The sequence below is a fragment of the Salvelinus alpinus genome, chromosome 11, assembly GCF_045679555.1.
Source record: "Salvelinus alpinus chromosome 11, SLU_Salpinus.1, whole genome shotgun sequence".
NCBI lineage: Eukaryota > Metazoa > Chordata > Actinopteri > Salmoniformes > Salmonidae > Salvelinus > Salvelinus alpinus.
Genome location: NC_092096.1, coordinates 50,188,569 through 50,201,736, shown reverse-complemented (window position 1 = coordinate 50,201,736; position 13,168 = coordinate 50,188,569). Strand labels below are relative to the sequence as shown.

Here is a 13,168-nt window from a genome sequence, read left to right as displayed (position 1 = left end):
CTTGTCTCCAACCACCTCCAGGTTGGTGGAGATATTTCCCGAATATCCCCTGTGCATTTATACCTGTGTTTTCTGTTTGTCTGTTGCCAGTTCGTCTTGTCTCGTCAAGCCTACCAGCGTGTTTTCCCCGTATTCCTGATTCTCTCTAGCCCTTGTTTTTCAAGTTTAGCCAGTTTTACCCACTCTCCCTGCCCTGACCCTGAGCCTACTTGCCGATCTGTACTTGTCTGACACTGCCCTGAATTACTGACCTCTGCCTGCCCTGACCCGGAGCCTGCCTGTTGTTCTGTACCTTTCTGACTCTGACCTGGATTACCGACCTCTGCCTGCCCTTGACCTGTCGTCTGCCTGCCCCCTGTTTTGTTAATAAACATCTGTGATTCGAACTGTCTGCATCTGGGCCTTATGCTGAGGTCTGATAAAACCCTTATCTAAGTGCTGACAGATGAGAGGGGTGGTACAGACAAAACATACAGAAAATCGTATAAACACAAGTTTGGGGTGACATACAAACACACACACACACACACACACACTGTGACTCAGCAGTTCAATGGGTCGTGCAATGCCAGAGGGACAATGACACACACCTGCAGTACCCACAAAACACACTACTGGGTCAGAGAGAGAGGGGAGTGAGAGAGACAGAGAGAGAGAGAGGATTTGAAGGGAAATCCAAGGAGAAAAAGATATGAATGAGGTTATAAGTTAGTACATGTTTTAAAAACGGTTGAGGTTTTCACTCAGTCGGACAACTCTGAGGCACACAACGGTCCTTTAATTTTAGTTCTTCACTAGACTATCACTTTCATTTTGGAAGACCCATAAGAGTCTCTCGCTTTTGTCGGGGAAAAACATTTGTTCTGTGTACGAGAAATGTCAGGAGACCATCCTGATGTTAGTGTGCTATATGACCCCAGCCATTATCACCATGGCTGCTCGTTGTAGGCTACCCCTGAAATGGGGGTAAAAATACGAGAAATGATTCCAACTGAATGTAGCATCAGCGACGAAACAAAAACATCTGACGTTTTTAGAACAGTATTGATTGCATTTTGATTGCATATTGAAACATATCTTAAAACATTGCCTTTTGTCCAGCATCTCGCAAACACACCGTCAGCAGCGTGTCTAGACTAGTTGCTGACTGCGAGCTGGGGTAGTTTGTTTCATGTCGAGATGGAGGAGTTAGTCGTTTGAGAGAGTGGTGAATGTGCTGCTAAAAAGGAAAATCCGGGGAGGCAAATCCGGGGAACGCAGGCGAACATAGCGAACAAACCAGAGTTCATTATTCCACTCCTTTGCAAAGAGGCAGGCGTATTTAGAACTCAGTCAGATCAAGAATATAAGCATTCTGAGCTTTGATCAAAGCTGGGAGCAATATTTAGATGTTGACCCTCAACGTTTTTTTTCTTTATTGTATACATTTATACACTAACGTTCAAAAGTTTGGGGTCAGATAGTAATTTCCTTGTTTTTGAAAGATAAGCAAATTTTTTGGTCCATTAAAATAACAATAAAATTGATGACATTTCTAAGTGAACCCAAACTTTTGAAAGGTGGTGTAAATACAGCACCAGTCAAAGGTTTGGACACATTTACTCATTCAAGGGTTTTTCTTTATGTTTACTATTTTCTACATTGTAGAATAATAGTGAAGACGTCAAAACTATGAAATAACACATATGGAATCATGTGGTAACCCCAAAAAATGTTAAACAAATCAAAAAATATATTTTTTAGATATTGAGATTCTTCAAAGTAGCGACCCTTTGCCTTGATGACAGCTGTGCACACTCTTGGCATTCTCTCAACCAGCTTCGCCTGGAATGCTTTTCCAACATTTTTGCAGGAGTTCCCACATATGCTGAGCACTTGTTGGCTGCTTTTCTTTCACTCTGTGGTCCAACTCATCCAAAACCATCTCAATTGGGGTGAGGTTGGGTGATTGTGGAGGCCAGGTCATCTGATGCAGCACTCCATCACTCTCCTTCTTGGTCAAATAGCCCTTACACAGCCTGGAGGTGTGTTGGGTCATTGTCCTGTTGAAAATCAAATTATAGTCCCAAGCGCAAACCAGATGGGATGGCGTATCGCTGCAAAATGCTGTGGTAGCCATGCTGGTTAAGTGTGCCTTGAATTTTAAATAAATCACAGACCGTGTCACCAGCAAAGCACCCCATACCATCACACCTCCTCTTCCAAGCTTCATGGTGGGAACCACACATGCAGAGATCATCCGTTTACCTACTCTGCGTCTCACAAAGACAGTTTGAAGCAAAAATCTGAAATTTGCACTCATCAGACCAAAGGCCAGATTTCCACCTGTCTAATGTACATTGCTTGTGTTTCTTGGCCCAAGCAAGTCTCTTCTTATTATTGGTGTCCTTTAGTAGTGGTTTCTTTGCAGCAATTCGACCATGAAGGCCTCATTCACGCAGTCTCCTCTGAACAGTTGATGTTGAGATGTCTGTTACTTGAACTCTGCGAAGCATTTATTTGGGCTGCAATCTGAGGCTGATAACTCCAATGAATATTCTCTGCAGCAGAGGTAGCTCTGGGTCTCCTTTCCTGTGGCGGTCCTCATGAGAGCCAGTTTCATCATAGCGCTTGATGGTTTTTGCGACTGCACTTGAAGAAACGTTCAAAGTTCTTGACATTTTCCAGATTGACTGACCTTCATGTATTAAAGTAATGCTGGACTGCTGTTTCTCTTTGCTTATTTGAGCTGTTCTTGCCATAATATGGACTTGGTCTTTTACCAAATAGGGCTATCTTCTGTATACCACCCCTACCTTGTCACAACACAACTGATTGGATCAAATACATAAAGAAGGAAAGAAATTACACAAATTAACTTTTAACAAAGCACACCTGTTAATTGAAATGCATTCCAGGTGACTACTTCATGAAGCTGGTTGAGAGAATGTCAAGAGTGTGTAAAGCTGTCATCAAGGCAAAGGGTGGCTACTTTGAAGAATCTCAAATACAAAACATATTTTGATTATTTGAACACTTTTTTTGGTTACTACATGATTACATATGTGTTATTTCCTTGTTTTGATGTTTTATTCTACAGTGTAGAAAATAGTGAAAAATAAAGAAAACCCTTGAATGAGTAGGTGTGTCCAAACTTTTGACTGGTACTGTATATATACTGTATATCCAGACCTCGGAGTCCTCATTATGTAGTTACGGCCATGATAGAGAAGTAAAAATAAATGTATTGTCATACCTGTGGTATACGGTCTGATGTACCAAAGCTGTCAGCCAAACAGCATTCAGGGCTCGAACCACCCAGTTTATAATACAGTACAAAGCAGGATCATGGAGTTAGATAGCTAACTTGCCTTTTTATTTTGTAGAAAGATAAGCTTGAAATAGGCATGGCCTAATTGATTTAACAAATGAAAAGACATATGCAAGCTTTTTTATCCATATCAGTCCCGAGGCCCAAGCAAAAATCGACTTTTCACTTAATTTATCTGCATGACCAGCCCTTATATTAAGCCGTACAATGAAGTGTTTTAGCATGTTCTTTTCAGGACAACCAGGGCTACAAGTACAACACAAAACAAATTGACATAAACAGTTGCTTGCATGAGTGTTAATTGACAAATGTCAATAAAAGAAGGTTTGCCAAAGCAAAAGCCAGATAAAAAATGAATTTATATGAATGCCTTTTAAAAAAAATGTTTTTTATTTTTTATTACACCAGATACAAACATACACATACAAACATCAACTTACAGACGTACACAAACAACGACTACATCTCATCTGCCCAGACATGCTCATAATTGTCACATGGCCTTAAATTGGACCAATTCGTTTTTCTCTGTCGCCCATGCTATTTCAATATTTCAATAATATTTATATGAACGCTGTAAGTACTGAAAATGTTTGCTCAGTGGGAAATTAATGTCCAACTAGTCAGTGACAACTCTGTTGCGATTGGCGTTCGTGACAGCAACTTTTTGAGTGTATTACAATATTATAGACACTATGTCCTGGGATTTCCGATGATCTTCTATGTAGACGGCTCTTGTGTAGCTTGTGAGTGTCATAGAGCAAAACAGGCGTTTTTTAAAATAAAAATACCCGGACCCGGTCCCCTTCCAGATCCGCCCTTATCTCACAGGCACCGCTAAATCTCGGGCCCCCTCTAATCACGCTAAAACACACAATGTTTAAAAGGGGTTAGAAGTCCTAAATCACACCGGCTTGGGTTAATGAACCATAAAATCAATAGTTATTTCTGGTTGCTTATCAAAGATAGCTGGCTATCTCATTGATCCTGCTTTGTAGTACTGTATACCCCTCTGATGTGTCAGGTCCGATTTGACTTAGACAGGTTACGTAAAAGTCTGGGTGTGTTCCGTCCTGTGTGTGAGTTTGTGTGTGTTTCGGTTTGTGTGTTTATACAAGCGTGTGTGCGTTAATACGAGCGCGTGCTGTGTGTGAACTGTGCGCTGTGCGTTTAAGATACAGTATCAGTCCCCCATCTGTACATATTGTGGTTATAACCACCACAGCCTCTCCCAATAACTTACCAGAACCACACCAACATGCAGGCTCACAGTAGCCAGGCAGTCACCAAATACAACATTTTCTTTCACTAAATAAAAACCTGAATTGTTGCCAGTTGTGGTCGATTACCAAAGACGGGGATGTTCTTTTCACACAGTCTCCAGAAGTGGAAACAGAAGCATGAGGTTAACATTGATGCTGGTTTGTGTTTGTAGAACTGGTAACCCAGCAGTATTGTTGGCTAGAGGCCAAATATGACAAAGGAAGTTACAATAAATGTTGACTCTACCAGTTAAAGCTGTGTCTCCACTCTCTTCAATTGTTCATCCATTTTGACTGTACCTACACTTGAAGTGGCGATATGACCAGGAAAAACTCAGGGCCCTACTTACAGCCTGTAATATAAACTAAAATAGTTATAACCTTTTTCCCTGGAGTGGAAAAACTCAGGGCTCAAGCTACTATTACTCCACAATTGTACTATCGCACATAGACCAGGTTGAAATGACTCCAGTTGTAACGTCCTGACCAGAGTTCTTATGTGTTTTGCTTGTTTAGTGTTGGTCAGGACGTGAGCTGGGTGGGAATTCTATGTTGTGTGTCTAGTTCGTCTGTTTCTGTGTCCAGCCTAATATGGTTCTCAATCAGAGACAGCTGTCAATCGTTGTCCCTGATTGAGAATCATATATAGGTGGCTTGTTTTGTGTTGGGGATTGTGGGTGGTTGTTTCCTGTCTCTGTGTTTGTGTTCTGCACCAGATAGGACTGTCTCGGCTTTCACGTTTGTTATTTTGTTATTTGTTAATGTTCATCGTTTATCGTCTTATTAAACATGTTGAACAATAACCGCGCTGCATTTTGGTCCTCTCCTTCATCCCAGGAAGAAAGCCGTTACAGAACCACCCACCTAACCCGGACCAAGCAGCGTGGCAACGGGCAGCAGCGACAGCAGCAGTGGTACAAGGAGGAATGGACATGGGAGGAGATTCTGGACGGAGAAGGACCCTGGGCAGAGCCAGAGGAGTGTCGCCGCCCCAAAGCGGAGCTGGAGGCATCTAAAGCGGAGAGGCGGCATTATGAGGCGCTAGCAAGGCAGAGCGGCTGGAAGCCCGAGAGGCTCACCCAAAAATTTCTTGGGGGGGGGGCTAAAGGGAAGTGTGGCGAAGTCAGGTAGGAGACCTGCGCCAACTTCCCGGGCTTACCGTGGAGAGCAAGAGTACGGGCAGACACCGTGTTGTGCGGAAGAGCGCACGGAGTCTCCTGTACGTGTGCTTAGCCCGGGTTATTCCACCTCCCCGCACTAGCCGGGCTAGAGTGAGCATTGAGCCAAGTGCCATGAAGCCGGCTCAACATATCTGGCCTCCAGTACGTCTCCTCGGGCCGGTGTACATGGCACCAGCCTTACGCATGGTGTCCCCGGTTCGCCTACACAGCCCAGTGCGGGTTATTCCACCTCCCCGCATTGGTTGGGCTACGGGGAGCATGCAACCAGGTAAGGTTGGTCAGGCTCGGTGCTCAAGGGAGCCAGTACGCCTGCACGGTCCGGTATATCCGGCGCCACCTTCCCGCCCAAGCCCAGTACCTCCAGTTCCAGCACCCCGCACTCGCCTTATGGTGTGTGGCCCCAGCCCAGTACCTCCAGTTCCGGCACCACGCACCAAGCCTCCTGTGCGTCTCCAGAGCCCTGTACGCACTGTTCCTTCTCCCCGCACTCGCCCTGAGGTGCGTGCCCTCAGCCCGGTACCTCCAGTTCCGGTACCACGCACCAGGCCTATAGTGCGCCTCGAGAGTCCAGTGTGCCCTGTTCCTGTTCCCCGCACTAGCCTTGAGGTGCGTGTCTCCAGTCCGGTACCACCAGTTCCGGCACCACGCACCAGGCCTACTGTGCGCCTCAGCAGGTCAGAGTCGGCCGTCTGCCCAACGCCGCCTGCACTGCTCGTCTGCCCAGCGCCTTCTGAGCTGCCTGCACTGCTCGTCTGCCCAGCGCCGTCTGAGCTGCCTGCCTGCCCAGCACCATCTGAGCCATCCGTCTGCCCAGCGCCATCTGAGCCATCCGTCTGCCCAGAGCCATCTGAGCCATCTGTCTGCCCAGCGCCATCTGAGCCATCTGTCTGCCCAGCGCCATCTGAGCCATCCGTCTGCCCAGCGCCATCTGAGCCATCTGTCTGCCCAGCGCCATCTGAGCCATCTGTCTGCCCAGCGCCATCTGAGCCATCCGTCTGCCCAGCGCCATCTGAGCCATCCGTCTGCCCAGCGCCATCTGAGCCATCCGTCTGCCCAGCGCCATCCGTCTGCCCAGCGCCATCTGAGCCATCCGTCTGCCCAGCGCCATCTGAGCCATCCGTCTGCCCGGAGCTGCCAGAGCCGCCAGCCAGTCAGGAGCTGCCAGAGCCGCCAGCCAGTCAGGAGCTGCCAGAGCCGCCAGCCAGTCAGGAGCTGCCAGAGCCGCCAGCCAGTCAGGAGCTGCCAGAGCCGCCAGCCAGTCAGGAGCTGCCAGAGCCGCCAGCCAGTCAGGAGCTGCCAGAGCCGCCAGCCAGTCAGGAGCTGTCAGAGCCGCCAGCCAGTCAGGAGCTGCCAGAGCCGCCAGCCAGTCAGGAGCTGCCAGAGCCGCCAGCCAGTCAGGAGCTGCCAGAGCCGCCAGCCAGTCAGGAGCTGCCAGAGCCGCCAGCCAGTCAGGAGCTGTCAGAGCCGCCAGCCAGTCAGGAGCTGTCAGAGCTGCCCTACAGTCATGAGATGCCCTCCAGTCATGAGCTGCCCTCCAGTCATGAGCTGCCCTCCAGTCATGAGCTGCCTTCCAGTCATGAGCTGCCTTCCAGTCATGAGCTGCCCTACAGTCATGAGCTGCCCTCCAGTCATGAGCTGCCCTCCAGTCATGAGCTGCCTTCCAGTCATGAGCTGCCCTCCAGTCATGAGCTGCCTTCCAGTCATGAGCTGCCCTACAGTCATGAGCAGCCCTACAGTCATGAGCAGCCCTACAGTCATGAGCTGCCCTACAGTCATGAGCTGCCCTACAGTCATGAGCTGCCACTCTGTCCGGAGCTGCCTCTCTGTCCTGAGCTGCCTCTCTGTCCTGAGCTGCCTCTCTGTCCTGAGCTACCTCTCTGTCTTGAGCTACCTCTCTGTCCTGAGCTACCTCCTAAATCATGTGGGGGCCTTGGGGAGGATTCTTAGGCCAAGGTCGTGGGCGAGGGTCGCCACTCAAAGGACGCTAAGGAGGGGGACAAAGACAGTGGTGGAGTGGTGTCCTCGTCCTGCACCGGAGCCGCCACCGCGGACAGATGCCCACCCAGACCCTCCTCTTGAGTTTTAGGGGTGCGTTCGGAGTCCGCACCTCAGGAGGGGGGTACTGTAACGTCCTGACCAGAGTTCTTATGTGTTTTGCTTGTTTAGTGTTGGTCAGGACGTGAGCTGGGTGGGAATTCTATGTTGTGTGTCTAGTTCGTCTGTTTCTGTGTCCAGCCTAATATGGTTCTCAATCAGAGACAGCTGTCAATCGTTGTCCCTGATTGAGAATCATATATAGGTGGCTTGTTTTGTGTTGGGGATTGTGGGTGGTTGTTTCCTGTCTCTGTGTTTGTGTTCTGCTCCAGATAGGGCTGTCTCGGCTTTCACGTTTGTTATTTTGTTATTTGTTAATGTTCATCGTTTATCGTCTTATTAAACATGTTGAACAATAACCGCGCTGCATTTTGGTCCTCTCCTTCATCCCAGGAAGAAAGCCGTTACACCAGTCATTGGCCTGGCACTTTCTTTAAGAGTGAGTGGGTATGTCGGACTCGTCTAGCCAAATTCTTTACACATTAGGCTCTGTCGGCCAGCCGCACTTATCAGTGTCAAAACAATGTCTTCCCTCCTCTGTATCACCATTGTTTGTGTCCCAAATGGCACCCTATTCCCTATATAGGGCACTGGGCCCTGGGCAAAAGTAGTACACTATATAGGGAACAGGGTCCCATTTGGGATGCAGCATTGATCAGAAACTCTTACACTTTTCCATTCAAAACCCAAGCACCTTCCCTTCCAGTAGTGCTGACACGTCATTTCTTGGAATCTTCAACAGACAATGGTGTCCAATTGGAGAATTTGACCACTCATACTTTGTTGACCCTCCAGTAGAATTCCACTAATTTCTAGCTATCTAGACATGGGTGGGGATGTGTGTGCATTGCCATTTAATGCTCTTCCTTGTGTGTGTGTGCATGCATGTCCTTATTACTAACCATTAATACCATAGCTATTCTCTCTCTGGGGAGGGTTCAGGAAATGTTATTTTCCCCCATGACAATTTCACCTCCTTATTCACTTCCTGTTGTTGAGTCTGGTTCGCTGGGCATGCAACCACTGTTATCAGACAAAAATGAAGACTAACATCAGAAAAACGTGAATATTCCTGTAAGGGTCATCGGCACTGTCATTATTACAAAGCAGAATTACTGTAGCAAGAGTTTTTTTGTTCAAACAGCAATTTCACAACTTTCATTGAAAAGTTCTGTTTTCCACAATAATTTCGAACATACTTAGTAGCTAACTCTTAGTCACTTTCAATTTTGTAATTTTTCATTGGGTAATTCATTTTCATTGGGTAATTCATTGTCATCTTTATTTCTAAGTATGCCTGCTTGAACATTATTAGTGAATACTATGATATTACTGACTACTACTACTGCAACTTTCTGTCACATCTTCGCTGCTTATGGATATCTGTTACTCAACGAGAGTCAGAGGATGAGTAGGAGTCAGGGAGACGGGGTCAGCATTTCTGACAGGATTGGCCTTTTCGAGGGAATACCCATTCCTCCTATTCGTCATGTCTCCCTCTAATCACCCTTTCCTGTAACTTCCCCTCCTTTCATTGTTCATCTAGTCATTCCTCCCCCACACATCACATCCCTCCATTTCCCCGTCCCCCATCCCTCGCTCCCAGACCATCTGTCCTTAGACCTATGCCCACGATCTCTCTCTTGCTCGCTTCTTTTCTCAGTTGTTTATTTATTTGCCATCACGACCACAACAATAATAATATCCAGATTTCCTCTTGGTTACATAACAGTGAAGGCTACTTTATGTGCATATGTGTTATCTTGACAACTAGCCAAAATAAGCACAGACCAATAGATAAGTCTATTTTAGTCTTTATTTGGATGAGCTATTGTCTAGTCATTGTCATTTTCTACTACACTTTTAGAAAAAAGGGTTCTAAAAGGGTTCTACGGCTGTCCCCATAGGCGAACCCTTTTTGGTTCCAGGTAAAACCATCTGTAGAAAGGGTTCTACATGGAACCCAAAAGGGTTCTACCTGCAACCAAAAATGGTTATTCAAAGGGTCTCCTATGGGGACAGCCGAAGAACCCTTTAAGGTTCTAGATAGCACCTTTTTTCTAAGAGTGTACCACACCCATAAAGTAAGAGTTCAGAAAAGTGATTTAACAGTGAATTATGATAGAAGAACAAATATATAAAGAACTTTTTTCAATTTTCATTCAGAATAGGTTGGCCCGTTGCACAATAATCTTTTTGGCCTTGCCCAAGCTGTTCTCTTCGTTCTTGAGTCATTGTGTTTTTCTCATACCACTGTCATCGCTTAATTTATCCTTCTTTACTTATTTAAGAGATCCTATTGTTAGAGTTCAGAAGCTGATTTATTGAAATACATTAAAAAGCGGTTCCATTGTGGTAGTAAAGTCAAGTGGATTGATTGGAAGAGGTTGAGTAAAGTTCTTAAGAATAGTAGCCGTTGCCTTAAACACAATGATATGCCTAACAAGCAATCATAGCAGATGTCTATGAGTTGTTATACAGTACAATGTACTTATGGAATTTGATAGTGACGGCAAATGGATTGCTGCAATTTACTAGCCAGCTGATTCTACGTAGAAAATATTTGGTCTCGACCTGATTCAGGCAATTCAGCTGAATTAATTTGTCTGGGAAAGTAAGAGAGCTAAGTTTTAATGTTGCATTAAACAGTTTGTCATTCTTTCTAAATGTCTAGGAGTTGTTATACACAGCATACATACACATACATACATAATTTTAAAGTGACAACAGATGGATTGCAGTTATTACTCTCCAGCTGATTCAGGTTGTATATGAGACCCCTGTCACGCAAAATTACGGGCAAAATAATTCCACAGCAGATGATGTTTCCTAAGGTGTGTTGAAATGTGTGTGTGTGTGTGTAGTCTAAGTGTAAGTGAGTGTGTACCACATCATATGATGATCAAACGATATATACCTGTAGACTTACAGTGGGTATAGAAAGTCACCACCCCCTTTCAAAATGTTCACCTTTTGCTGCCTTACAGCCTGAAATGAAAACACATAAAATCAGACTTTTTCCAGCTTTATTTACACACAGTAACCCACAATATCCAAGGGAAAAAATACATCTAAAAACTCTGAAAATTAAAACAGTAAAATAAGTGAACACCCCCCTGAGTTAATACTTGGTGGACCCACTTTTGCTTGGTGGACCCACTTTTGCTCTCTTTGAATACGTCTCTACTAACTTTGCACACCTAGACTGTGCAATACTTGCCCATTCTTCCTTGCAGAATTGTTGAAGCTCAGTCAAATTGCATGGTAACCGCTCACGGACTGCACTCTTCAAGTCATTTCACAGATTCTGGATGGGATTTAGGTCGGGGCTCTGACTAGGCCACTCAAGGACATTTACCTTCTTGTCCTTCAGCCACTGTACGGTTGCTTTGAGTCATTGTCATGTTGAAATGTGAACCATCTACACAATGTGTATTTTGTACTGACGCTTAATGATTTTTCTATGCAATATACAGTATATCATACGTATGACAGCTTTTTTTTCTCTTTCCACATTACTCTATGACTATCCCTCATAACTTCATCATGTAGATTAGCCTACCTGCACTGTCGGCTATCTGGGAGCTATTGGCTAGATCACCCATGCCGAGACCAGAGTAGGCGCATTTACTATTTAACGCAACAGTTTTTGTGACAAAAGTTGAAAATGCGATGGAAACACATAGATCATTATTCCATACATGAAAACGGAAGCGGAAAAGTAGCCTACATTTTGTGTGCACTATGTCATCAAACACTTATTTTGATTCGCAACAAGTCTGTCACGATCGTGTGGAGGAGAGACGGACCAAGGCGCAGCGGGATATGAATACATCTTCTTTTATTAGAACGACGAAGATGAACATGAAACAAAACACTTACACAAACTATACAAAACAACAAACGACCGTGAAGCTACAAACGAAAGTGCACACACAAGCTACTTACGTTCAACATAGACAATTACCCACAAATACATGATGCCTATGGCCACCTTAAATATGGCTCCCAATCAGAGACAAATGAAAAACATCTGTCTCTGATTGAGAACCACTCAGGCAACCATAGACATAACTAGACACATACACTCAACCATAGACTTCCCTAGAAACATTCACTCAACACAAACCCATACACTCTAACAAATCCCCCTAGACACTACAACCACCCAAGACAAGACAAAAACACAAACATACCCCATGTCACACCCTGACCTAACTAAAATAATAAAGAAAACAAAGAATACTAAGGCCAGGGCGTGACAAAGTCCCTTTGGTGGAAACACACCACTGGTGGGAAAATTCGCATTTTCTTCATGCGGATTTCAGAGTATTTGCACGAAAATCTGTTGGCAATTGGATGGAAACCTAGCTACGGTCATGTTTGTTTGTATAATGACGCTAAGTGGCGGCAGGTTGCCTAGTGTTTAAGAGTGTTGGGCCAGTAACTGAAAGCTTGCTGGTTCAAATCCCCAAGCCGTCTAGATTAAAAGTCTGTCGATGTGCCCTTGAGCAAAGCACTTAACCCTAATTGCTCCTATAAGTGCTGGATAAGTGCATCTGCTAAATGAACAAAATGTAAACATCAAAAAAATCTAAAAATATCTTCCCACCCACAACCCCCAAGACCCCTTCATTTGGTACATTCCTTATTAGTTTGTCAATGGAAATCTGGTTTGACCGCCCACTCCATTTTCTCTGAGGTGGGATAAAATGAGCATGGGAATGGGAACTCACTGTTCTGTTACTACGGGAAACAGACTAGGGGTACTCTGGAAAAGGAATTGACCCAAAATACATTTTGGATGAAAGACAAACAGCTTTTATGCAACATTAAAACTTCCCTTCCAACCACTTTCTCAGACAAATTAATTCAACATTGGTTTCATTTCTACTCAGGCCTAAAGTGAAACCAAAAAGATGCAGTTTGAAGGAACATTTTTAGTCATAGAGTTATGTTGTAAGAAAATGAATCTAAAACTGTCCTACATTTGAAATATGCATTGAGAAAGAATCTGTGAAAATGTGTTTTGTTTCTACTATACCACAGAGAAAGAGAAACTGCTAAGCTTCTGCGGTTTTAAGGAAAAGTTTTAGGGATAATAGCATCAATCAAGCATCAATCATTATGTCCCGACTCCGGGATGCTGGCCTTCTAGTCAGAGTTCCTCTGTCCAGTGTCTGTGTTCTTTTGCCCATCTTGATCTTTTATTTTTTTTGGCCAGTCTGAGATATGGCTTTTTCTTTGCAACGCTGCCTAGAAGGCCAGCATCCCGGAGTCGCCTCTTCACTGTTGACGTTGAGACTGGTGTTCTGCGGGTA

The 13,168-nt window shown here is 45.0% G+C and overlaps 1 protein-coding gene across 1 annotated transcript in view; it reads right to left on the bottom strand.

Annotated features, from left to right (window-relative positions):
* The window catches only part of zanl (zonadhesin, like), a 79,076-nt gene extending 67,624 nt beyond the window's left edge, over positions 1-11,452 (bottom strand). The window contains exon 1 of the mRNA XM_071331375.1: positions 11,410-11,452. Within this exon, the coding sequence (XP_071187476.1) occupies positions 11,410-11,452 (43 nt within the window). The remainder of the gene's footprint in view (positions 1-11,409) is intronic.
* Positions 11,453-13,168: the final 1,716 nt, after the last annotated feature.